The sequence below is a fragment of the Ambystoma mexicanum genome, chromosome 3q (genome assembly GCF_040938575.1).
Source record: "Ambystoma mexicanum isolate Mex_15411 chromosome 3q, UKY_AmexF1_1, whole genome shotgun sequence".
NCBI classification, from domain to species: Eukaryota; Metazoa; Chordata; class Amphibia; order Caudata; family Ambystomatidae; genus Ambystoma; species Ambystoma mexicanum.
Genome location: NC_090926.1, coordinates 571,581,015 through 571,608,739, shown reverse-complemented (window position 1 = coordinate 571,608,739; position 27,725 = coordinate 571,581,015). Strand labels below are relative to the sequence as shown.

The 27,725-nt window shown below is 45.7% G+C and overlaps 1 protein-coding gene across 3 annotated transcripts in view; it reads right to left on the bottom strand.

Moving 5' to 3' along the window:
* Positions 1 to 27,725, bottom strand: part of SLC23A1 (solute carrier family 23 member 1) — a 945,676-nt gene that overhangs the window by 352,303 nt on the left and 565,648 nt on the right. For all 3 annotated transcript variants that reach the window (XM_069654343.1, XM_069654344.1, XM_069654345.1), the window contains 2 exons: positions 15,140 to 15,260; positions 14,902 to 15,058 (listed from right to left, as the gene is read on the bottom strand). In XM_069654343.1, the coding sequence (XP_069510444.1) occupies positions 14,902 to 15,058; positions 15,140 to 15,260 (278 nt within the window). The remainder of the gene's footprint in view (positions 1 to 14,901; positions 15,059 to 15,139; positions 15,261 to 27,725) is intronic.

The following is a 27,725-nucleotide window of genomic DNA, read 5'->3' as shown; positions in this document are numbered from 1 at the left end:
ACTGTCCCATGCCCCCTTTGGCTGTCGAGGCCACTCATGATGGTAGGGGGTCATGTGATGGCAATGTCACATTGAGGCACTTGTGCTATGGTGTTTACTCACTGTCTGACATTGTCACTGTTGGGTCCTGTGTTCATGATGTGTTATGCTGGTAAATTGATAGTCCTGTGTTGGCTTTGCTTTTGATATGTCACAGGATCAGCAATATGTTTCCGTTGCAGATGTGTCCACAACAGTGGTTAGAATTGAAAATGTATGCTACAATGTGGGTTCATGCATTTCCCATGCTAACATGCATTGAATCGCCCTGCAAACACACCCCCACAACACACAACACCCCACTACCCCCAACCCAACATCCACCCACCCACCCACACACTACTTGCCTTCTGAGATATGCTGTGTCCCTGCTGCACATGTTCACATTGACTTTCGTGATCGTGAACTGGCGCCGCTGGCTGTTTTTTTTCCTTTTTTTATGCAGCTGCAGGGGTTTCCACCCTGCAAACACCACACACAGTACTGTGTGGCGTGGTGACCGGGGTGTTGCGAGGGACAAGCCCGCAGCACCTGCATTTTCTTTTATTTTTTGGAATTCCCTGAAATGCATGCCACCAAAGGTTCAGGGTTTTGGTTTTCAGAACTTTGGTGGCATGCATTTACTTACTTTTAGTATAGGTTGGATGTTTTTGCTCACTCTCTTCTTCAGAGTCTGAGGGGATTGTCTGTGGCCTGTTTCCATTTGTAACAGTGCACTTTGTGACAGCTGTGTCATGTGGTTTGATATTTTTATTGAGGTTTTCACATTTCATGCATGGTGTTTGGGGTAGGTGACATGGGGTTGAGGGAGGTTTAGGTGACATACCAGCATTTGGATGTGCTATTTAGCATTTTGCATCTGTAGCTTGCATGTGTGCCTTTTGGTCACACAGGATTGTGTTTGTTTAAGTGGCTAAGGATGCACACATTTCTGCAATTCCAAGGACACATTCTCAGGGTGTTAAGGTTGTGACAGTTGACTGTCCCTTTGTCATCATCGATTGTCACCTGGAATGTGCCATGCCTGTGTGCACTCCGCAGGTGGGGGGGTTTAGGTGAAAAATGTAGCCACGAGCTGGGTACGGGCTGCCTCGCCACGTGCCCTTTCCCCTCCCATGCGCAGAGGCCGTGCGTGTGGTTGGGGATGTGGGGGCACCACCATGTCCACCGGGTTGCAACATTGTGCAGAACAAATGCTGCCACAATGATCCTGCACACTACTGGGGGCGCATATAGTCACGTCCCTGCGACATCCCGAAAGCTGTGCGTGAGTCGCCCAGTGAAGGTACACAACGTCGGGCCACATGGGTGCAATCAATGGCACCAAGCACTTTGGGGAAGTGTGCCACCCTGTAAAAGTCCTGGACCACGGCCTGCCTTTCTGTGGGTGTTCTGGGCATGTATATGTGCCTGTGGATTGAGGGGCGTGTAGTCATGATTGCCAACACCTGGGGTAGGCAGCGTGACTACGTTGCCTGTGAGACACCCCCAACTATGGCAGTTGTCTTCTGAAAAGACCCAGTGGCCAAAAAATGCAGGACATTGAGCACCTTTTTCAAGGGGCTCAGTGCTTGGGAGCACAAGGTGGGTGATGTGAGGTCATCCTTCCAATCAGTGACCAGGTCTAGGATGATATGAGGTGGAAACCTATACCACCTGCCATAGACCTGGTCATCAGACATCCCAAAAAGGCTGGTCCTGGGTAGAAAATGTTGGGCCTGGCTATCCTCCTCCTCCTGCGGTGTCCCACGATCACTGCTGCGAAGAATGGGACATTCATTTTAGCGGTTTATGCTTGCTTGTTATTTGTGCCTGCTTTTATGCTGTGCCGGCCCGCTTCCGCCTGCTTCGCGTGGCGGACGTGTTTCCGGCTTTGCGCGTCTTTTGGCATACGCGGGTTCGACCTGTTCAATTCCATGAATACGTGCTGTTAACGCACGTGTGGGCGTTGCAAGGGTTTCACTGCTGTACTCCCCCGTTACGCCCACATTTTTGCATTTTGTTCCCCATTTTGCATGTTCTGCCCCCTTTTAAGGTGGGTGCGCTCGACGTTGTGTACCTTCACTGGGCGACTCACGCACAGCTTTCGGGATGTCGCAGGGAATCGGTAAACGGGCACACGCGTGTATGGATTTCGGCGCACAATGATTCCATGAATTACTCCATAGGTGTCCAGCGCAGGACTCATCAGGGCTGCCAAACAGACCCCACTGACTCTGCTTATTCGAACTGGGCTTTGCAGGAAAAGTCAGTCATCCCTTCTCCATGCCCTGAGGCTAAAGTTTTATAAAAACGGTACTCTACACCCCATTAAGCCCACAGCCTTATTGGCCTCTATACCTCACAAGGACCCATGACTCAAAAAATCAGCGATGGCTAAAATCATTGACCCAATCTAAGGAGCTTTGCTCTGGATTCAAGAAATGTTATTATCACTAACGTTCAGAAACTCGTCCAGTTTGAATCAAGGGAAGCTCTAAAAAACAAAATTTTAGCATGGCTCAATGTAAAAGTGGCTCCTAACTGTGTCACACATCAGGACCTAAGGGTCCTTCGGAGAACTCAGATTGAGAACTGGTGCAGCTCAGATAACACTGATTGTATTGTGGTGGGATGTGGCTCTAACAGTTTACCTTTGTTTCTGCACAGGATGGGAATAGTTTCTTACCTGTAACTCCATTTCTCCAGCATTGGTATCTTTCATGGATTCACATGCTTAGAATATTCCCCGTCGTCAGACTGGGACCCCTCGGTACACATATATAGCCTTTTCCAATAGGAAAACTTCCGACACTTTTGTGTCCTATCTACGTCCTTTTAGGACCCGCCTACGCATGCTCCGTAGGACGTCCCCGTATAAGTGGCCCGCCCCCGCGGCTCCCCTTCAGATTTCGGCCCCACCAAAGTAGGAAGGGTTAAATTTATCAATTAAATACATTACATTCCGGGGAGGTTGGCGGGCGCATGTGAATCCATGAAAGATACCAATGCTGGAGAAATGGAGTTACAGGTAAGAAACTATTCCCTTCTCCAGCATTGGATCTTTCATGGATTCACATGCTTAGAATAGATTGTATAGCAGTAACACTTGAGACGGCGGTGAGAATGTAATGTAATATACCCTCAACATACTACACAAAGCATATGTACAGTAGGAGTAAGTTACCGCATATAACCTTACCCACCTAAAATAAACTGTCATTAAAAAGATAGACAACAGATTCTCCACAGCGTGGAGCTTACCTTATTGAAACAGATGGCGCAAGACAGCTCTTCCCATCTGCACCTCGTCCGCATGCTGCCTGGCAAGGCAGTAGTGGCGGGTAAACGTGTGGGGCACTGACCATGCCGCAGCTTGGCATATGTCCGTCAACGGAATTCCTGCCCATAAAGCTGTTGAGGAGGACATCGATCTTGTAAAATGGGCTCTAAGATGTCATTGCAGTGGCCTTCCGGCCTTAGAGTGACAAAACGCAATCGTCGATGAGACCCATCGAGCCAATCCTTGTTTAGAGATTGCTTTTCCTCTCGTCGACGGACCATATGCGACGAACAGTTGTCTAGTAGACCTGTGTACGATGAAGGTAAAATTTCAGAGCCCTCTTAACGTCCAGGGTATGAAGAGCTTTTTCTGCTGCCGATGATGATGTGGCGAAGAAAGTAGGGAGAACCATGGACGAGTGTTTGTGATACAATGTCAGAACTTTTGGGACGAACATAGGATTAGTTGCCAGGACTACTTTGTCCTTAAAGAATCTTAGGTATGGCGGGTCTACGACCAGCGCTTGCAGTTCCGAGATTCTTCTAGCTGATGTGATAGCAATCAAGAATGCCAACTTCCACGAAATGAATTTTATGTCGGACGTGGCCATAGGCTCAAAAGGCGGTTTCATTAAGCCTGCCAACACTGTGTTGAGACTCCAAGTCGGGGGGAAACGTTTTTCCGGGGGAAAAACTCGAAATAAACCCCTCATGAAGTGTTTTACAAGTCTGTCGCTAAATAGAGGAGACGACTGCCTTTTCCTTGTGAACCTCGAGATGGCCGCCAGGTGCACCTTTATCGATGCGAAGGATAATCCCCTCTCCGCCAAAAGGAGCAGGTAAGGTAGAACTTGTTCCGGCGTTACCGACAACGGTTGTAGGCCCTGTTGTCCCCTACACCATTCGCAGAACCTCCGCCACTTATAGGAGTAGGATTTGTTTGTAGAAGGGGCTCTAGCCGCCTGCAGAATTTTTTGACAATCTTCCGAAACGTCTAAAGCACCGAACTCCGAAAAGTCAGGAGCCAGGCTGTAAGGTTGAGACTGTCCGGGTCGTGATGCCACACCGTGCCTTTGTCCCGGGATAGTAGGTTCGGGGCTTTCGGAAACCCTATGGGATGTTCCAGCGACAGGTGAAGCAGGTCGGAGAACCACGGTTGCCTTGGCCAGTATGGTGTCACTACAATTACCCGGCAATTGTATCTGCGTATCCACTGTATTGTCCTCCGTATGAGGGGGAACGGGGGAAAAGCATAGAGGAACATGTCCGTCCATGGGATGGAGAATGCCTCCCCCCTGGAGCCCTCTTGAGGCCATCTGCTTGCGAATTGCTCGCATTTCTTGTTGTCTTTGGTCGCGAAGGCGTCCAGAGGGGGGTGACCCCATTTCTCGAACACTTTCATCAGGTGACCTGTGTCCATTTCCCACTCGTGTATCTGGGCCATGCTTCTGCTGAGGGAGTCTGCTTGGGAGTTCCTCACTCCTGGAAGGTGATGAGCCACGATGGAAATTTCATGCTTTAATGCCCAATGCCATGTTTTCTGGGCTTCTATGGAAAGAGTTCTTGATCGCGTCCCTCCTTGTTTCCTCAGATAAAACATGGCCGTTGTATTGTCGGTCAGTATTCGTACTCGCGAGCCCTTGATGTGTGGTAGGAATGCCTTTAAGGCCCATCGTACTGCTCTGAGTTCTAACACGTTTATGTGTAGGAGTGACTCCGTTGGAGACCAGCGACCCTGCGTTTGGAGAGCACCCATGTGAGCTCCCCATCCGGTTAGGGACGCACCCGTGACTATGGTTCGCTGAAACTCCGGCTCCTGTAGGGGTACGCCGTTGTTCAGATTGTGGAAACTCTGCCACCACTGAAGGGTCCGAAGCAGCTTGTCGTCGTCGATGGTTATCTTGTCTTACCACGATCCTTGAGCCTGCGTCCATCGGTCCGCGAGGAATTCCTGGACTGGCCTCATGAATAGGTGACAGTTTTCCACCAGATGGATGCAGGATGCCATGGCCCCTAGGACCGAAACGTATTTTCTCACTGAGATCTTGGTGTTTCGCCGTAGTCTGCATGCTTGTTGATTGAGTTTTGAGGTTCTGTCGAGAGAAGGTTTCACTAGCCCTAACTGGGTCTCGAACTGTGCCCCCAGGAATACCAGCGATCTCGATGGCTGCAGAGAGGATTTTTCGAAGTTTATGGCGAATCCCAGCTGTTGTAGAAGCTGCATGGTGGCTTGTAAACTTGTGTTGGTCGACGCTGGGGAGGATCCCCTTACCAGCCAGTCGTCGAGGTATGGGTATACATGGTGGCCTTGCTTCCTTAGCCAGGCCGCTACTGGAGCCAGGCATTTCGTGAACGTTCTGGGGGAGGTCTTGAGCCCAAAAGGAAGAACCGTGAATTGGTAGTGAGTCCGCCCTATTACAAATCTTAGGAATTTCCTGTGTTTCCGACACATTGGAATATGGAAATACGCGTCCTGTAAATCCAGGGACGCTAGAAAATCCCCCTCTTGAACGGCGCGGATCACTTCCTGCAGAGTGAGCATCTTGAATTTTAGGCTCTTCAAAGATTTGTTGAGATCGCGTAAGTCTAAAATGGGACGCCATTTGCCGTTCGGCTTTTTTACGACGAAATATCTTGAGTAGACTCCTTGACCTCTCTGTGATGTTGGAACTTATTCTATCAACGCCCTTTGCTAACATGAGTGTTACCTCTTGTTGCAGTATCTTCAGATGGGAATGAGCGGTGAACGCAGGTGGAATTTGCAGAGGGCTGTGTTTGAATTGTAGAGAGTGTCCGTTTCTTATAGTACCCAGCACCCATTGATCCGTCGTTATTCGTTCCCATTCGTCGACATATGCTGAAACTCTTCCCCCCAGAACGGTGTGTTGTATGTCACTGCTGATCTTTATTTTGCTTGTCTCTCGACGACGACGGATATGATGGTCTTTTTCTGGAAGTCTGGAAGTTCCGGCGACGGTTTGCCGTTTGGGAAGCACGTCTGTATCCCTGGGAGGGGTAAGCAGATCTGCCAAAGGATCTGTCTCCAGATGCAGAGAATCTTGAATTACCTGAAGCCCCTCTAGAGGGACGAAAAGACTTGTAGTTTCTGCCACTCTGGAGGGCACCCAATGAACGTGCCGTGTCCGAGTCCTCTTTCATTCCCTTTAGGGCTTCGTCCACCTTCTCACCGAAAAGAAGGTCTCCCTCAAAGGGCATATCTAAAACTTTGTATTGTACTTCTGGCCTGAAGTAGGTACACTTAAGCCATGACTGTCGACGTAATACGACCCCATTATTGACTTGCTTGAAGCCTGACTCAGCGAGGTCCACCGCGATGTTTATTGCGTGATTTGAGGCTTCCTCACCTTCTCGGACGAGTAACATCGCTGCCTTCCTATGCTCTTCCGGAAGATGATCAAGCAACGGAGCTAGCCTGTGCCACATCTCCCTATCGTATCTGGCAACAATTGCCAGAGAGTTTGCGGCCTTTACTGTGGTCGCTCCCACGGATAGCACTTTTTTGCAAAAGGCATCTTGGCGTCTCGCTTCGTTCTCCGGAGGAGTCGTGCACTTGTGCTGGGCCTTCGCCTTCCTCGCCGCTGCCGCCGACACCACCGAGTCTGGCGTTGGTTGGGAGGATAAACACTTGGGGGTAGACTCTGGAGCCTTAAACTTTTTTTCCAGGCGTCCTTTCACTGCCGGCTCTGAAAACGGGTGACGCATTGTCTGCAACCCCTCCTTCCATACATGGTCTAGTATTGGTATCGAGAACACAGACCTCCTTCTCTTACCCATGTGGTCGAACAAAAAAACAGTCCTTTTTCTGTTCTTCCTGGGACAAACCAAATTCTTTGCATGCCTTCTCCATCATAGAATGGAATGACGCAATGTCGTCCGGAGGGGACGGGTGAGCTGGGCTTCTAAGGGTTTCCAACTCCACCTCTGACTCCCAGGTTGGATCCCTGGAGGGGGATGATGAGATATCCGACATGGCTCCCCTGTCAGACTCCGAATCTGGCAGCTCACCTTCCTCTTGTGCCAGTGCTGAGATTGGCGTGCGTAGGTGCGTCGGTTGACGGGACGGGCCCGGCCCGTCGACGGGTGACTGTGGCAGGTTTGCCTGAGGTAGTCTCTGGTCCAACGACTGTGACAACGATTGAAGCGTGGACAGAATTTCCGACGACAAAACCGATTGAGGATTGAGAAGAGGGGCAGATACCGGTATAACGGATCCCCTCGTCGACGACTTGTCAGCCACTCGTAGCCCTAGGTCTGCTGGGCCAGCTATTCTCTCATCCTCGTCCTCCGAGGACAGCAACACAGCCTGTTCTTGTAGTAAAGTATCCGGGGGGATCGGATCAAAAATTTCAGGCCTCCAGGCCTCCTGTAGAACCCCCGTCGACGAGGCCATCGTCGACGTCGTTGTCGGTGGGACGGTGGATGCCACCTGTGGCAGGGTGGAGGCCGATGACTGGGCCGCCGTCGACGAAGGTGACTTAGCAGGTGGTTTTGGCGGTCCCGCCTTTTCCACACTTGGCTTGCTTTTACTCGACTCTCGACTCGTGGTCGATCTATGATGATCGCCCGAGGAGGATTTCCTTTCCTTTGATGAAGATGATTTCTTTGACGAGGAGTCTCTAGTTGAGTGACTTCCAGACGACTCTTTTTCCGTCGGTCGAGATTTCTTCGCCGATGGTTCCGACGAGGTAGCGCGGCGTGATGTTTTTGCCGATTGTGTGGAGCCTACCTCCGAAGGGGGGTGTGCCCCCTCTCCATCATTCAGCCATGCCACCAGTCGTCGACTGCGGTCTTTGAGGGTTTTTTGAGAAAACCCTTTGCATATGTCGCAGTTATCCGCCGAATGATGAGGGTGGAGGCAATATATACAATCCATATGTCCGTCCCCCTCGTAAACTTTTTTCAAGCCGCACGTCGCGCATGGGCGGAACAGCGCTTTTCCTGACACGGAGGACATTTTCTGTATTCAAATTCCAGTAATGCAACCCTTGTACAAAATAGTAAGACAACGCGAGGAGATCCCACTACTTTGGAGACGGTTGAAATCTGAAGGGGAGCCGCGGGGGCGGGCCTCTTATACGGGGACGTCCTACGGAGCATGCGTAGGCGGGTCCTAAAAGGACGTAGATAGGACACAAAAGTGTCGGAAGTTTTCCTATTGGAAAAGGCTATATATGTGTACCGAGGGGTCCCAGTCTGACGACGGGGAATATTCTAAGCATGTGAATCCATGAAAGATCCAATGCTGGAGAATATGAATTTGAAGCCACTCCATTCCAAGCTGAACATTGTTTTGAATTGATCTGTCATGTTTAGTTGTTTTTCCAATTTATTTAGCATTTGTTTATGGCTTTTATTGCAGATTTGTCAGGGATTCCCTTTATGTTTTATGTTGTTTAATTTCTGTGTTGTTTGTTTGTATGCACCATCATGCCTTCTGGTCCATTGTGCGCGATATAAATTCTATTAAACAAATAAATAAAGGATCAAGCATGTGGCTTGCTATTAACGTGAAAGGACAACAGGCCAGTGAGAATTAAAATGCTAGAGTATCAGAAAGGATCTGCCCCAGTAACATTCTTGTCTCAGCACAGCACAGCAATGTGGTTGAGAATGATGGGATATGGGGGAACAAAGGTAGTCCACCAGAAAGAAAGAGGAAGGGTAATATCATACTCCGCATATAAAGCAACCTTATTGCCCAGCCCTTGGTGGAGTCCTTTGGGTTAGGCCTGGATGCATGCTTTCCTCTCTCCCCTGCTGCCTATTCCAGTTGCAAGTGGACCAGGCCTGTGAAAACAGTTCTTAACAGGTGTATAGGCAATAAGGAGGTCCCAAATTTGAAAAGCCAAGAAGAAGTGACCCATAAGTATTCTTACTGACCAGCCTGAATAATGAAATACATTATAACCCTCCTTTGGCTTCTCTGTGCATTGATTCCATTCAGCTTTGTCACACAGGCGAATAGTGTAACTATTGATAGGATATTGATAGGATATCACGTCAATGTGATGTTAGGAAGCAATGGGAACAGGAGGTTGTGGTAAAGATGCAGGTTCAGCATGGTAAAAGGCTCAAAATTACCAGCTGCGGGAGTAGCCTGCTGACATGACGGGGGCTTCATTCTATGCACTACGCTAGATAATGCCCTAAATGATTGTGTTTTAATGCAAGTAACATATAGGCAATACAAATAGGCTGCAGCTAAGTATATGTGGCTTAACATTAGACCGAGGAACTGTAAACAGGCATCAGAACATGCTTTTCATTAGAAACACATTCACATTTTACTAACGTGATTAGTAGCAGCAGAAGCTGACGGCACATTGCAAATTACATGTTCCCAAGATCATACGGTAAGAAATGCATAGCTCTTGATACTTTCCAGGTCAGGGAGCTAAGATCATGGGTGCCGAAGAAAGGCAGAGGGCACACAATCATTTTATAATTCAGCAAATTAATTTATGAACCTGGTCTACTGGCAGTTTCGAAGTGTCCCCATAGGGGTTTTAAATGGCCCCTTGGCACATGTGAGCCTGAGAAAAGGTTCGAAAAGTTCTTAAGATGCAACATTAAAATGGTAATTTGTCAGTGGTCCAAGGCTCCTGCAGTGTCATGATCGACTATCTTCCCATGAAAAACGGATGGAGATAACTGGCGGCAGATGAATAAAGATCTGCTGGTCATCTCAAATGTCTCAATGTTTTGGCACGATTAATGTGGCAATTGTGGGTTGGACTGTGACGTTACACAGGTGGTCGAGGGTGGTGTGGTGAGATTTGCAGCACCCAACCATGGCGGGGGTAATGTATCCCTTTCCATAGGGGAATGATGTAGCTCTACTAATCAGCTTAATATAGAGGACTATCTCAATGTTGCAATATGATTTGATGCTAATTACTTTATTTTATTCATTTATTTATTGCATTTGTTATACACCCAAACCCTGGTGTATCACGACGTAGTTAGACATCTTGATTATAATTCGACAGTATTCAAAGTAGATACATATTCCATAAAGTTACAAAAAGGTTACACAATGAAGTGACATTGGTTGACGTTTACATTGGTTGGCGTTGCATAGTCATGTTACTTGTTTACATCTTTTGGTGGTAGTCATTGTTTAGTTTGTTTCTTGTCTAGGGAGGCGGGTGGTTGACTGTTGTAGGCTCGGTATTCAGTATCTAAAATTGGTTAAACAGCCAGGTTTTTAGAAGATTTTTGAAGCACTGGAAGGACTCTTCGTTTTTGATGCTTAGGGGAAGGGCATTCCAGTGTTTAGGTGCCTTGACTGGGAAGCTGATTCCCCCGGCTCTGGAACTTTTATACCGAGGGACCACAAGGAGCGACTTTTTATTAGATCTGAGCGTTCTGTTCAAATCTTTTTTAATTATTGAATTATTGATGTGAATGGGTGATTTCTTATAAAGACATTTGTGGGTCAGACAGTGATTTAAAAATAATTCTGGCCTTAATGGGTAGCCAGTGGGTCTCCCTCCTGATATTAGAGATGGTGTCTGACTTTTTTAGACCTAGAGCTGCTCGTAGCGCTTCGTTTTGTATGAGTTGTAGTTTACCTAGGTTGGTATTTGAAGTACCCAGTAGGAGTATGTTACAGTAGTCCAACTTGGATGATATCAATGCCCTAGCTAGGGTGATGCAGTTTGTGAGTGAGAGGATCTGGCGACTTAGAGCAATTAACTTGGATATATAGGAGGTGGATGAAGAGAGAGCATTCACATGTTTCGTCATAGTTAAATTAGTGTCGAAGTAGACTCCTAAGGTTTTTACTTGTTTTGGGACTGGAATAAGCATACCATCAATGTTCATAGATGTATAATCCAAATGAAGGGCATTGATTTTAGTTTGGGAGCCGACAATGAGAATCTCTGTTTTCTCATCGTTGAGAGCCATCCAGTTTTGTATTATTGCGTAGATTTTATTGATGATCAACGTGTCATGGTCATAGTCTCCTGTGATCGGAATGAGGATCTGGGTGTCAGCTGCAAAGTTGGTGTAGATGACACCCATGGCATCCAGAGCAGAAAAAAGGAGCTTAGTGTACGCATTGTATAGGGTAGGTGAGAGACATGACCCTTGAGGTACCCCAATGGGGATGGGATGGGATATGCCGCCTCTTTACCAATGGATACTCTAGACGTACGTTCAGCTAGAAAGGATTTCACCCAGAGGGTGGCATCTTTCGAGAAGCTAAAGTCATTCGCTAGTGTGGAACATCATTTATCGCGGTCCACTAGATCGAATGCTGACGATAGATCTAACAGCAGTAGTATGCAGAGTTTACCGGCGTTCCTAATGGTGTCCATCTGGACCGTTCCCGATTGTCTAGCTCCCAGGAGCTGGTTTTGTTCTAGATGGGCTTGGATTTGGGTGTACGCTATTTCATCTATGATCTTGAGCAGAAAGGGGTCCGTAGTTATTGGTCGGTAGTTTGTAGGTATTGTTGAGTCCAGCGAAGGTTTTTTCAGTAGAGGGGTCACCCATGCTTCTTTTATACTAACTGGGACCGTGTTGAACAAGGCATTCACAAAGTTGGTAATAATAGGAGTGAGAGTGGGGGCACATAGTGTGACTAAATGTGCTGGGAAATTATTGCTTTTACAGTTGGAAGCTTTTAATTTAGAGATGGTGTCTAACACTAAATCTTGGGTCACAGGAGAAAAGTGCAATAGCATATTCGCATTGTCATTTGTTATATTGAGAGTGGATTCAGGAGTGTTTTTGTCAGCTAAGATCTTTCTTTTTAGGAGAATTTTCTTTTGTAGCAATTCAATTTTGGAGGCTAATGCATTTTGGATAGTGGTACACCACTCTTTACTAGAGTTGGCCGGGGTGGTGTCTGTGGTTGGATTTTCGAGTTCTCTAAGGATGGTGAAAATCTCTTTAGAGTTTGAGGTGGCGTTATTAATTCAAGTGTTATATGCATTAGATATATGGGTTATGATTGCTGCTTTATACATTTTATTGGCAGTTATGAAAGCATTGGCCAAGTCTGTTGTGAGAGATTTTTTGTGGATATGTTCAAGCGATCTTTTAGTCTACCTAAGCGCAACTAGTTCATCATTGAACCAAAAGCTTGTGCGTTTTTTTCGACGCGTCGTGTTATGTTTATAATGGGTGCTACTGGGTCAATGGTAGTTGTGAGACACATGTGGTAAATGTCTGCAAGGTGACAAGGATTGTCCCTTATAGTAGTATAGGTTAACAAGGCATCACTAAGTAAAGGGAATAGGTTGTCAGCTGTTAGCTTCCGGGTGTTTCTTGTTACAAACGTGTCCGTTGTCTTGGTCTTGGGGGCACATGTCTCATTATTGAAAATAGTGAAATTGATGCAGTGGTGATCAGACCAGTCAAGGGGTGCGATCAATTCGATGGATACCTGGGAGTTAAGTGTACCATGGCTATAAACACGTTTGTTTTAGGGGTGTATTTCGACAGCACCTTTCATGCAGTACTGTTCTGCCGTCTGTGTGAATTTCACTTTCCCAGCTGCGCCTGGGCTGAGAATAAATTGCGTTACTTCTTGCCTGGTGTACACTTCTTTTTTGGATTACTTTGAGGCAACCTACAGTACAAGTTCATGGCTGTGTCCTGCTTCATGGGCTAGTGTGTGGAGCAGTTGAGGGAGCAGTTTTCATGTTATTGACATGCGTTCACCTGCCGCCCTCTGGCTTGTGGTGCACGTCCCCTCCCAAGTCGCCGGGTGTGCGATGCCAGTTGCGGCGATCCTGCCTTGAACACGCCTACGTCCGCATATCTTCCTTGGCAGTTGCCATGGCGCCTCAACGATGCTGCACAACACGCAGCTTGATGCTGTGGTAATGCAGTCTTGTAACATTTGGTATCCCTTGCAGCCTCTAAAAAAAAAAACCACAACAAAAAAACCTTTTTTTTTGTAATGTAAGCTTCTGGGCTGCGGCCAGCACCATGTGGCTCTTTACTTCTGGAGTGGCTGGCTTTCTTGTTCAGGCCCCTTACAAAAAAGAAGAAAAATAACAACAGGAGTGTCACAAGTCTAACACTTTCAGCACTGACCCTTAATAAGAAAGAATAGGAATACCAAATAATATGTCTTTTTGGAATTCTATACAATAATTGCTAGACTCATTAAAGGTTTATTTCAGGCACACTTCAGGGGGTGAGTCACTGATTTAGTCTGTTCTTCAACGCCCCAACTCAGCCTTTCATCCTTCTGAGATGGATAAATGAGTATCAACACAGGTTGGGTGATATTGGGTGTATATTTCTTCCTATATAAAGCGCTTAAGCGTAAGTGCTATATAATAACATATCATTAGGTCATGGACGTCTGCTTGCATTCACAGTAATTTGGTAATATGGGCCTATACACACTGATCTTAACGATATATATGGCGATCCATTCTTGTATGAAATGTACATCACATTATAGTGATATCGTAACCATATTTTCCGTAGTGTAAAATGCTATGTGATGCCACTTCGTGTTTTGTCAACAGGTGAAAGGTAGTGTTCCATCGCTTCCCGCGATATCACTTCAGGGTGGGGTCAAATGACATCACTTCCTGTGATGTCATCAGGGGGACAAGGGTTGTGGGATGTCACTTCCGCCACCACTGGCATTTTGGTGAAATGACGTCCCTGAAACTTTGGCTTTTGGAACTGCTCTTGAATTTACCCCTGGATTTTGGAACTTTTGGACATTGGACTTTGTGTGACTCTTTTCTCTACTTAGAACCCTGGTGAGACTGTCAAACTATTTCTTTCACTTAGCTTGTGGCCTTGTGCCGTACAGGTTAGGTTACTTCATATTTGATTCCTTGGAAAATCTCAACAGAAGAACCTTTCTTCAAGGCTCGCCTATTCCTGAATCAGGTATGCTATGTATATGGGGCGGGGTCACAATTGTATCTATAGTAGTATCGACTCTGTGTGACTAATTTCCTGTTTCCGTCTAGCTTTCGAGTGCCAGGAGGTGCTGTATCCTGTCTCACCCTTTGTTCCAATTTCTGGCCAGGGATTTCTTTGTTCTTCCCTGGCAGGTACCTGGGGAAGAAGGCATAAATTAATCTGGGATCTCAATTCACGACAGTTATGTTAAAAAAAGTCAGACGTAAAGAAGGTTCTGGATTTCTGTAGGAGGGTAGTGAGTGATTGTGCAATGGTGCAATAAGTTGGTCCTCGAAGCATTCAAGAAGCTGGTACTCAAGGGCATCTTAAGATGGACCAATAGGTTATTTTCAGATAGGGTTCTTAATCTTTGTGGATGGCTGTGAAACCCATGCCACGCCCAGGGTTGTTGTTATTTAGCAGGATGTTTCAACCATTAGAAAGAAGGTCAAATAAGGCAGGAGAAGTGGAGTGGGAAAAACATGTTTCACTGAGAGTGGGGACTGTTTCCTCAGTGAGGTCCCAGGAAATACTATGTTTTCAGTCCAAAAAAGCTAAGAATAGTGGCACTATTAACATACTCATATATAATCGGTAGTGCTGTTTATTCAAATTGTGTGAATTGTCATGTTACTGCAATAATATCCATCACATTACATACAAAGATGTAATTGTGACCTACAATATACTTACAAGGGTAGGGAAAACGAAACCATGGTGCACTTGACATTATTTCACCTCTGGCATCCGTTCTTGCTTTGTAGCCAGGTGCGCTGGGATTGCTTGGAAATACATTGGTAAGTGTCAAAATGTAGCAGATGAGCCATACGACCATAATGGCCATGATGATCTGTTAACAACAGGGATGCCGTTAAAGAACAAATAACCAACAATAACAAATAATATCTAAATAGTTTGTTAAATTGGTTACCGGAAACATTTTGAAGATTTGTATCCTGAATAGTTTGAATCCCTTGCCACGTTTATAGCCAGGCACGCATAAGCTCACATTTCTCAAATACTGGGCAAACAGAATTATCAAAAATAATGACCTACAGAAAAAAACAAAAAACATTCATTAGGCATGATCTCCCATTCCAAACTTCAAAGATGCAGCATACATTAAATGGTGAGGACCTAGAATACAAGGGACACATGGAGTTGTTTGCAATGGAACAATGACACAATTCTAAAGGTATATTCATAATGCTCTATTTTTATTATAAAAACTGGGTTTCCTTAGGACAATTATCATATGTCACTAATATAGCAAATATAACATGTATAGGGCACAACCACAAATAAAGCCATCAATGTGAAGGCAAACATTTCTCAAATTCAGCAATAAAAAGATTCAACTATGTTATGTTCAAGTTATGCTTAGAAAAAAGAAAGGGAAATGAAGAAAATGGAAAGAAAAACAAAGGGACAATTCCAAGGAACCTTCAGGGTGAGGAAGGGATTGGGAGAATAAAGTGATTGATACATAACGTGTAAAAACACTATTTCGACCACAATCACTGTAATATATACAGTAATGAAAGGTCATTCCATAAAAGCTTATACTTGTTTGGATGGTCCTCACAGTTTTATGGTTAATCTTGTATTCATGCAAGAGCCATGTAGTCTTCCAATCTGATTTTTTATTCAAAGGTTTTCTCTCGGCCAGGGTATCTATTGGCAAGGCAGGATTTATGCACATATGTGGACCTAAGCATACTTTATAATATTATAAAAATGTATTGTGTTTTAAATCTTATATTTTAAAACAGAACACATCACTGATGAGTAGATCACAGACAGTCCAGGATTAAAATGAATATACATATTCACCTCCCATATCAGATTTCTGGCCCCATCTGACAGGTAATGTAAGGTAGTACGTTATACAGGACAGTTATCTCTTGATTTGTCTGAGGCGTGAGAAGCGTGAGGAGCCCATCACTGTAACCCACAGCAACGAGTGCTACCTTGTGGCTTAGCACTCAGGTTCCATCCCTTGGGGAGGTCTTCATCAAGAAATTGTGCAAGTACCAAATAAATGTCCTTAGATCTACAAGTGGGTGCTTGCAATATGTGTTGATATGTGTCCCCACGCTCATTGCAAAGTGCCAGTTCCTTCAGCCATGACTTGTCTTTTGGAATTGGGCATTGGGTACTATATCGTGGCCAATATGCTCCTTCCTGTGACGACCAAATCTATGCATAAGAAGCATCGTTATGCCTTGTTTTTTGGTCTGAAGAGCCCCATAGATCAGAGTGCTTAGTGAGATCAGTCAGTCAATGAAACTTTATTTTGTTTTTAGCCACAAAAGTGTTATCCAAAAACCTTAAGATTCAATAATCAATACAATAATCACTTAGTAGGTTACAAAATACAGTTCGATTGAGAAGTACAACTTACTTACCCCTGGTAACGTTCTTTCGACTGGATGTTCCTCCCACGTATTCCTCATCTTATAATACTTTAATTTCTAGCTTCAGCTGCTTCGGAATAAATGTCTCTCAACAGAGGGTGCTATGCGTTAAGACGGTCGATTTGATGTCCCTAGAGGGCTTCCATCTCAGCTGATGTCACCGTTGAGTACATATACCAACGCGCAGCGCCTGTTGGCTTTAGTTCTGTTTTTTCATCACCTGTATGCCGAATAACCGGCCTTGATAAGTACCTTTAAATTATCAGACCATAAAAGAGCACAAGGTCTAAAGCTCGAAAATTCTACAATGGGGTAGGTTGGGAGGGCAATGAGAAAAACGTGGGAGGAACATCCAGTCGAAAGAACATTATCAGGGTTAAGTAACAAATGGATTGTGTCCTCCCACGTATTGCTCATATTATGATAGACTCCCAAAGCAGTAATATGTACTTTTGGAGGAGGGAGTAAAAATTTGAGTTACTGTTTGCCCAGAATGGAGCACAGAGCTGCCTTCCCAAATCTTCCGTCATTTTTCGACGTGTCTAAACAACAATATTTTGTGAACGTGTGGAAGGTGGACCAAGTAGGTGCATCACAGATTTCCTTTATCAGAACTCCCCTCTGAAGGGTAGAGGAAGTGGCCATGCCCCTAGTGGAATGAGCCCTTAAACCTTTTGGTGGATCGTTCGCAGCTAGCCTGTAGCACTCTAAAATAACCAGTATGATCCATCTGGATAGAGTCTGTTTGGTAACTGACAGACCTAGTTTGTGTCCTGTATAACTAATGAAAAGTTGGTTGTGCTGTCGCAACTTTGCCATCCTTGAAATATAAAAGGTTAGAGCTCTCCTCTGAGCATGTCTATAGAATCTTTCCTCTTACTTGCCAGGATGAGGTGGAGGATAGAAGGCTGTAAGCACAACTTTCTGTGCTAAATGGTAAACTGACATAATCTTAGGTAGAAAAGAAGGGTTGACATTAGGGACAACCTTTACCTTGCAAAAAGTGGTAAACAAAGGTTTACAGGATAATGCCTGCAACTCACTCGTCCTACAGGCTGATGTTATTGCTACTTACAAAATAGTTTTGTAAGTTAGCAGCCTTAAAGGGCAGGAATGGAATGGCTCAAAAGGAGCGCACGTCAAAATTTTTAAAACCAAGTTAAGGTCCCAAGTTGGTATTTGGAATGGTGTAGGAGGAAACACATGTTCGAGTCCTTTAAGAAATTGAATTATTAAGGGTATTTTGAAAAAGAATGCCTCTTCCGAGGTGCGCTTGAATATGGACAGCGCTGCTAGATAACCCTTGATTGTTCCAATCTGGAGCCCCAGATTTGCCAAATGTAGTAGAAAAGATAACACTGGAGGTGCATCACATTGAAAAGGGTCCACGTCCTTTTCCCTACACCAGCTGTAGAACTTGTTCCAACAGCAGCGGTGTAAGGATTTTGTTGCTGGTCTTCTGGCCAAAAGCAAATCATCCGGGAGGTCTCAATCATTGTACCTCAGCCTCTCAAAAACCATGCATGAAGGCTGAGTGTCTTGACCTGTGGATGGAGAATCTGACCTTCCACTCACAAGAGAAGGTCCTCTCTTTGTGGAAGACGTATTGCAGGACAGATGGACATGTCCAGAAGGTTGGGGTACCACGTCCTCCTGGTCCAATCAGGGGCAATTAGGATCATGGATTTCCCAAACTTTCTCAACCACCTGATCACATCAGGGATGACAGGGACTGGAGAAAACGCATACAGGAGTGGAAACTCCCAGTCCACTACGAAAGCGTCCCCTAGAGCTCCTCTTAGAGGAAATTCCCTGGAGCAAAACAGTTTGCACTTACTGTTGACACTGGTCGTGAACAGATCCACTTTAGGGGTTCCCCAAAGGGTGAAGATCTCTTGAAGTACTTCCTGATCTAGCTCCCACTCGTGGGAGATTGTGATCTGCCTGCTTAGAGCGTCCGCCGCTGTGTTCTCTTCTCTGGTTAGGACAACTGCCGATAGAGACTTCTTCTTGAATTGCCCAGAACCAGAGCTGCATTGCCTCTCTGCACAGTGGCAGTGACCTTCCCCCACCTTTCTTGCTTAGGTAGTACATGGCCCCTGTGTTGTCTGTCATTATCAGGACATTGTTTCCCCGTACAGAGGGCAGAAAAGCCTTCAGCACTAGTTTGATTGCCCTCAGATCCAATAGGTTGATGTGTAGTTTGGACTGCGTTGGAGACCAAGGACCGCTGATTGTCAGATCATTGGCGTGTGCTCCCCACCCCATGAGTGAGGCAGCCTTCACTACTGTTACCTACAGCAATGGTTGCCAATAAGGTTCTCCCTTCAGAATGTTTTCCTCACCAGCCCACCACAGAAGGTCCTGTGAGACTCTGCTCGGAATCTGAAGGAGGTCTGACATCCTGCCTTAGAATTGGGACCATTGTGTTCTGAGAGCCCATTGAAGGGATCTCATTCTCAAGCGAGCTTCTGGCACCAGAAAAAGTTAGGATGCCATGAGGCCGAGCAACCTCAAAAAGTCGAAGGCCGGAAGATGCTCGGCACTCTGAAATTTGGTGAACATCTGCAAAATGTCTTGTGCCGTCACCTCGGGTGCCAAGACATTTTCCAAGGATGCATACAGGACTGCTCCAATAAACAGGAGTCTCTAAAATGGCCTCATATGAGACTTCTTGCAATTGAGGGAGAAGCCCAGTCAGTAGAGAAAGTGGCAGGTGATACTGAGATGTTCTTGGGCCTGTTTGCGTGAACGTGCCCTGATCAGCCAATCGTCAAGTTAGGGGTAGACGTGAATCCCCCCTTTCCTGAGACTTGCTCCCACCACTGCCATTAACTTGGTCAAAACCCTTGGGTAGAGAGTCAGCCCGAATGGCAGAACTCGAAACTGATCATGAAAATCGCCAATGGCGAACCTCAGGTATTTCCTGTGCTTGTGATGGATTGGCACATGAAAGTAAGCATCCTGAAGGCCCAATGATACCATCCAATCCTGGAGCTAGAGGGCCTGAAGGATCTGAGAAAGTGTGAACATCTCGAACTTGTACTTCCTGAGGAACTTCCTCAAGTAGCTCAAGTCTAAGATAGGTTTCAGTCCTCAGTCCTTCTTGGGGATTAGGAAATAGGGAGAATACCACCCTTTGTTCCTCTCCATCACAGGTACTGGTTCTGTAGCAACTTTCTCTAGCAGGGTCAACATTTCCTGCAACAGGAATGGATCTGAACATTTAGCGAATGGTTTCCCGGTGGATGATCCTGAGCTCTTTGTATAAAGGGGAGGCAGTAACCCTGGACTACTGTTTCTAGTGCCCATGCATCCGAAGTAATACTTCACCATTCTTTCAGATGCTGTGATAGTCTACCTCCCACCGGGGTGTTGTGAGTCAAGACCTCACTCAGAGTGGTTTTGAGGCGACTGAAGCAGCGGCTGATGGTAAAGACGCTGCTGCTTCGGCAGGCTTTGCACCTCTCCCTCGTCCACCACAAGGGAATCTTCTTTGTCCTCTTTGACCAGCCGGTCCTCTCGTTCTTCCAACTGAAGAGTAGTAGCGATAAGACCTACCCCTCCAAGATGATCCGCTGGCGTGAAAAGGCTGTTGCTGCCTGACTGCAGCACTTAAAGACTTGGCTGCCGCCTTTGAAGTCTGCAGATTTTCAAGGCGTTCGTCAGCCTTAATTACAAATAAATGGGCACCGTCAAGTGGCATGTTAAGGAGTCTGGATTGTACATCAGATGCAAATTCTGATTTCATCAACCACGCAAATCTGCGTATGACAGTGTTCGCTGCCATGGCCCTGCTGAAACGGTCAGCATTGTCCAGACCTAATTGCAGAGACTCACGCATGGCCTCCTTGCCAGCCCTTATCAGGTTCATGAAACTGTCTCTTTCCTCACCCATAGGGATGTGATTAACTGCCATTGCTATGCAGTCCCGCTGGATGAATGTAAACTTTGGAAGGGCACATGTGAAATTAGCCGACTTTAAAGCCATGTTGCTTGCAGAAAAGACTTTCTTTGCCCAAGAATCAATGCGTTTGTCATCCGTATGGGGGGGGGATGGTTGGGTACGCAGCTACGCTTGGAGGCAGATGTAGGTGCTTGTACTACAAGGCTTTCCAGAGTTGGATGTGTTGACATGGAAGCTAGGGTCGCTACTGGATTTGTTCGATGTTTGTTTACTGCTGGACTGGACTCTGGAGCCTCCAAGTTTGCTGCAACCCTTCTTTGCAGTGCCACATGAAATCGTAATATAGGGTCAAATTGAGGACCTTTGTCCAATATGCCAGTCACATCGTCTTGTTCAAAAGCAGGAGCTGGTCTACTCGATGCCAAAAATTCCACCACTCTGGACATTAGCCTTCTGTAAGATGCATCTGCATGATCAGCCGGGTCCAGTTTCCCAATATCTAGTTCTGGGAAGGTGTCTGCCCACTAGCTGTTTGTAGAGTGTTCCCTAACCCTGATCTCTTCTGAAATGAAACATTCAGCTATGTTAGTATTTTCCTGAATACTTGGGAGTATCCATTGGAGACCACATAGAGGGGTATCAACTGAGGTTTCATAGCCCTCAAAAATAGATGTTAGGGATCTGAAGAAATCATGTTTAGGTGAAGGTTTAAAAACCTTTTCCTGGCTTTTGTGTGGTAAAGGTCTCGAAGAATGTACAATCGGCGTCAATGTTTTATGTATCAGCGTCAATGGTGTCGACGTCTGTGGCGTTGATGGTGTCGACGGCTTGACTTTGGTCTTGTGCTTCGAGGGACTTCGCGCTCAACTCAGCAGTTTCTTCAATTAATTCTCCTCTCGTGGAGTACCCAAAGATTCTCGAGAAATCTTAGGCTTATGACCTAGGCTCGAGGGTGCGCTGGGTTTTGCCTGGTCCTCATGCTGGTCATCGACCGTAGCATGGACACCTTTCTTGTGCTTCGAGGAGGACAGGGCCTGATCCTTGAAGATTTTGCACATCTTCTTCCTAAAGAGTTCCAACTCCTCTTTGGAGGAAGATTTAGTCGGGCAGATTATGCTCCTTTCTGAGGAAGAAGAAGGTGATCTATTCCTTCTCTTTGACTTTTTCGATGACGACAAGGAGTGCCTGCTCCTCGAAATGGGATCATTTTTAAAAAAAGATTTTGTGAGGAGATGACCCGAATGTAGATGGAGTGACATGGATTTGGGGAGAATCCTACCCACTGAGAGTTTAGCTTTGTGCTCTTTCAAGGACTTACCTGTCATTGACTGACAGGATCGACAGTCGCCGATTACATGTTCCACGCTCAGGCCCCGGATACAAATCTTTTGCGCGTCCGTAATGGACATTTTGGTGCCGCATTTTAGACATTTTTTGAAGTTCGTCTTTGGAGTGTTCCGAGCTGAAGACAAGGCCATTTTCGATACATTTTCAAAGAAAACTGAAGCGCACCGTAATTCTTGAAGCAATCACATTTGCGGAAAAACATAACTGAAGCCAACGGCCGGTGCCCGTGGTATATGTACTTGATGGTGACGTCAGTCGAGATGGAAGCCCTCGAGGGAGATTGAGTCGACCGTCTCGGCGCACAGCGGTCTCTGGCGAGAGAATTTTTTTTCCAAAGCAGCTGAAGCTGGAAACAAAGATATCATAAGATGAGGAATACGTGAGAGGACACAATCCAATTGGAAAAAGGTTTTCAACCCAGCCAATAAAACCAATTATGGGATACATTACTCACCGTAATCGTATTTCTGATGCTTGTATCTGCTTAGATTCACATGCTGTGCATAGGCCGACATCTAGTGGAAGCTGCAGAGTATTACAGTTTGTTTTTCAAAACTCGAAAATGGGCGTCGACACAGGGCGTGCCAGTAATACTATCCCTAGTGTGACGTCCACTGTACCCATGATCCCTCACGCGTCTAGGACCCTCAGATTGTTTTTTACTAGTATACAAAATAACTATACATCTCAAAATTGATTATGCTACTAAATAGTATTACAATACTAGTCCTGCTCTTAAAAAGCAGCATGCACCCTCGTAAAGTCATACAATAGCCAAGTTTTGAGATTGTGTTAATAGCATTAACGATATTATAAAATGTGATCCTCAATCCCTTCAAGAAAAGGGGAATACTGATTATACATTTTTTTCTCTTGATCCCCTTGCACTCAATTCAAAACCATTTCTAACAGCATACAGGGGGACAGGCTCAAAAACATAAGCAAAGATACATGTGTTAGGCTGCAATGACATCTCTAGGAGGCTCCAAAGTTAACCCTGATGCACCGTCTGCAACGGACCTTGAGAACTAACCCTACTGCCCAAAATAAAATTGCCCTAGCAAGACTAAAAAAGGCCTACAGATCGCAAACCTCAAAACCAAAAAAGCATTCTATGGGAACAGAATCTTGAACTCTTGCAACCCAAGCAAGGAACTGCATAGAATCACTCTAAATTCAAATTGCCAGGCTGCTCAATGCCCCCTCCTCCCAACTCCCAAACCCTACGCGTTGCCTTATCAGAAAATGTTCACAACATTACCATCGACAGACATTCTTCCATCATCTCTAAAATAGAAATAATGCCCCCGGCCGTTGCCTGCCCATCTCCCATTCCCGTCCAAAACATCTCCTGATGCATTCACCTCTTTCTCTATGATCTCACACCAGGAGTTCCTCTTGCTCCTAGCAATAATCTACCCGTCAGGATCCTCTGAGGACCCTTTTGCGCCCACCCTCCTCAAAAACATCCTAACAATGTGCACAGGCAATATTGCACGCTCAATCCTTAACCACTCCCTAACATCGGGAATCTTCCTGTAAGTTTTAAAAACCTCCTACATCAAACCCCTCCTCAAAAAACCTATGTTCGGCCCACTCCTTCCCCAGAACTACCGGCCCATTTCCAACACCCACTTCATGGTCAAACTCATGGACCGAACAGCATGCAAGCAACTCGTCCACTTCACTGAAGCCAACAATGTGAGAAACCAGAAGGTATCTCCCCCGCTAGTCGTCGGGGATCTGTCATCCAGGTGGCCAGGACATGCCCATCACTTTTGGATCCAGTTCCTGGGGGTGGACCAGTGTGGGAGGATCAACTGGGTGAGGGGTCTTCAGGGAATGGGAGTGGGACAACGGATGGCATACCAACCAGGTATGATAGGAAATTAATAGGAATTGTTACCTTTTCTCTCTTGAAGAACCATTTATACAAAAGAATGGTGAAACACGTGTCAAGAATTTAAATATATAAACTGAATTATCTATTAAAAAAGTGTGAAGCAACACTAATAGGCCAAATTTATTTAGAAAATAATCAATAATTGAACTTCTCTACAAGTGTGCTGTAGATGCTGAAGTATGCGCTATACTCTTTCTCCTTGACCTCTCTGCAGCCTTCTGTACCATTGACCACATCATTCTCCTAGACAGGTTACTCTCTTTAGGAATCAGACACTTCCCTCAATTGGATCTCCTCCTTCATCTCTAACCACTCACAAATCATGCTCCTCGACCCTTTCACCTCGGCATCCTGCCCAGTACCAAAAGGAGCATCCCTTTCTCCCCTCCTCTTCAATATCTCTTTGAACACTCTCTCCGCATTCATCCGTTTCCACAATCTCATCTGCAAAAACTACACAGACAATACCCAGATCATCCTTAAAATACCCAAATCATCGGGCTACAACCGCCTGGATCTACCATCATGCCTCTCAGACATTGACCACTGGATGACGACCAACCACCTCACAATCAACTCTTGGAAAATAAAAATCCTATCCCCTGGCATTTCTAGGTCTTCTACCGGCAACCACCACCTTGGATGCACGCTGGGCGCGAATTTATTGCTCTCCACGCACATCAAGTCCTGTATCCAGAACCTGCTTGTTTCACCTGTGCACCCTCAGGCGTATTTTCCTATACCTCATATATCCTCACTGATTCTCTGTCATCATCTCCATCATCCTCTCCAATTTGGACTATGCAAAATGCCTTTATCTAGGTGCACTGGCGTTCCAAACTAAGGAAACTGCAAAGGGTCTAAAACACTGTCGCACACCTGCTCATTGCCACCCCCCCACCCCAGGGAACACAGCTCTACACTAAGAGTGTGCATCACTCATTGGCCCTCATTACGACCCAGGCGTTGGACCATGGTGCTAATAGCACCATGTTCCATGCCGGTAACTTACTGACTCCGCCATGGCGGAATGGGGAATTACCGCCCCATACCGAGGTTGGCGGGGCGGTAATTCCCCATGCCGCCATGGCCCTTCCCCATTCCCATTTTTGCCCCATAGGGCTCAATGGGAATGGAGAAGGCGCTAAGTACGGTGCCGTAAATTGCGGCACCGTACTTAGCACCAAGGTCCCTTTGCGGGTTGGTTTTTTAACCCGCAAAGGGACCTCGTAATCAGGCGTTAAGGGTTTAACGGCGACGCCACCTTTTACGGCGCCGTTAACCCCTTAATGCGTGGGTTGTAATGAGGGCCATTGTGCCTTCCACAACACTGACCCGGAATTTGTAAGACAAACTAACTTGCTACCACCCCTCCAGTACAGCATCCCTCCTAGTTGTCCCCCATTAAAACTGCACCAGTCTATCCCACAATCCACTGCGGATACCAGCAGCATATGCAGCGGCACACTGTGACAAACCCAGACCCCTTAGCCCCCCACCCGCACCCCAGACAAGCAGACATCACTCCCCCATCCCTCCGAGCCCCCACCCACTGCTCAGGCTCTCAATCTAGGGATTCCCCAGCTGGCGAGACCAGCCAATCGCATTGGACCAAGGAAAAGTGACATTGAAGATTAACTCCAGCCGATTTTAAGGCATGTATAAACTACACCACATCTGAGGGCACATGCCACAGGCACAGTCAACCATCCATACACTATAGAATGCAGCTATGGCTACGCAAATCCGGTCTAGCAGCTCGCATAGTTATCCACACTGACACACCTGGCGTGCCTCAACACCTCTGCCATTATAATAAAGCAGCAACCTATGAAAAATATTGGTCTAGCTGGGCCCACATTGAATCTCCCGCATTAGCACTCTATCCTAAACTAACAACAGCCCTGGTACACATGCCTGACCTCTGAGCTGCTTACTGGAGCCTAGGCAGCCCTCCTACGCCCTAACCTGGCAGAATGCACACAGGCATCTTAAAGTTAACTCTTAGAATCTCCCATACATGGACTTCGGTCCCCGAGGACATTCCTACCACAAAGCACATTGATGCCATACAAATAGGAAAGTGTTGCTATATAAATGACAAATACAATACAACACAATACAATACCATGATAATGATACATTCAGCGAAACACAACTTTTACCAGACCTTGGATGGTTTGTACAAAATCTCCCTGCTTTCCCTATGCATTTAGTAACACCAACGAGAATGCAGCAGCTATTGCACAAATAACAAAAATGCAATACATCTCATATTTTTTTTATTTTTTATTTATTTATTTGCATTTATAAAGCGCACAGAGCTGCCCTGAGGCATCGTGGCGCTGTTACAGAAGGCTTGAACTTAGCATAACATACATACACAAGTAGGGTATAACATTCAGTAGCAGTGGTACATTGACAAGGTAAGAGGCAAAGAGCTTATGCGTTGCTGAGGTTACAGTGCAAGCATACCATGCATGCTGGTTTAGAGACATTAGCGGAAAAGCAAGGTTTTTAGGTTTTTGCAAAAGGTGGTGTAGGATTTTTCATTCCTAAGCGAGGTTGGCAGAGCGTTCCAATGTTTGGGTGCAAGGTATTGGAAGCTGGACCCTCCAGCTCTGGTTCTTTTCAATGTGGGAACATAGATCTGGTTGGCGCGGTGAGCTCTGGTAGGTCTGATGGAGGTGTTGAGGGTGATTCTATCAGAGAGATAGGGTGGGGCATCTAGTGTGAGGCACCTGTGGGTGATGGCCATGGCTTTAAAGAGTATGCGTTCGTTATCGGTAGCCAGTGTGCATTTTTTCTGGCTTGCGAGATGTGTTCCCTTTTGGGAATAGTCAGTGCCGCCCGGAGCGCGTTATTTTTGTGATTTGTAGTTTTTTTATGTTGTTGACAGAGGTGCCTAGGAAGAGGGCATTACAATAGTCCAGTTTGGTACCTATTGTGGCTCTGGCGATGGATAGGCAGTTTTTAGTGAATAGAAACATACCTTTTGTATGTTATTGCTCCGGAATATGACAAAAAGATGTCACACCTTTAACTGCCCAACTTGCTGTAAAAGTAGCTAATGGTAAAATACTGAAGCAGAAATTTAAAAGTGGTAAAAGGGCTCAATCATCTCCATAAAAGAATCATAGTCCATTGTGAGTTTCCAAGGTAGCTAGTGATAGAATAAACTACTAGCAGTACAGTCTGTCAAAAAAACAGAAGTAGACCATTCATTAACATTTCCAAAAACAGACTCGATGGAAGATAAGGGCAACACTCTTCGGCTTTCCCCAAATGTCACCCACATTCAAATTTGAAGCCATTTGTCAAATGTTTCTAAACCATGCAAGATCATCAGTTCCAGGATAAGAATAGACATCTTCCGATGCAATTTGATAGCCAATATAACAATGGTTTGTTTTTGTCTCATCGGCAATGCCCTTTAAGCCCGATTGTACTCTTTGGGGCTCAAGACGGGTATTAAAATACAGGGGTATTAAAAGGAAGTACATTAAAGATTTGATATAGCTTATTCAATCCAACAGCAACATCTACTTTTACATTTCCCCACAACTTGGCTCCATAAATGGCTGTTGCAAGGGCCTGGGCATCATAAAGGTTTAAGGTAGGGCCAATTGCCCTCCCACCAAACTGTACAGAATAATTTCTAATGACCCCACCTTGTTTAGCTAATTTTAAACCACGTTATTCCAGCTGAACAGAGCAAGAACCATTGGCACTAAAACGCACACCAAAATAGTCAAATTAATGTACTGTTTCAATCTGTGTCCTTTCTCACTTAATTGGGAAACCTTTTATTGTTTTTATTTGGATGCCATACCATACACTTTGTTTTGGTTGCATTCATTTCCAACCCCATTCCACCACATAGATCATCAAACAAATCAAGGTATCCTGATTTCAAGAAAAGTAAAGTAGTTTATCCACTCAC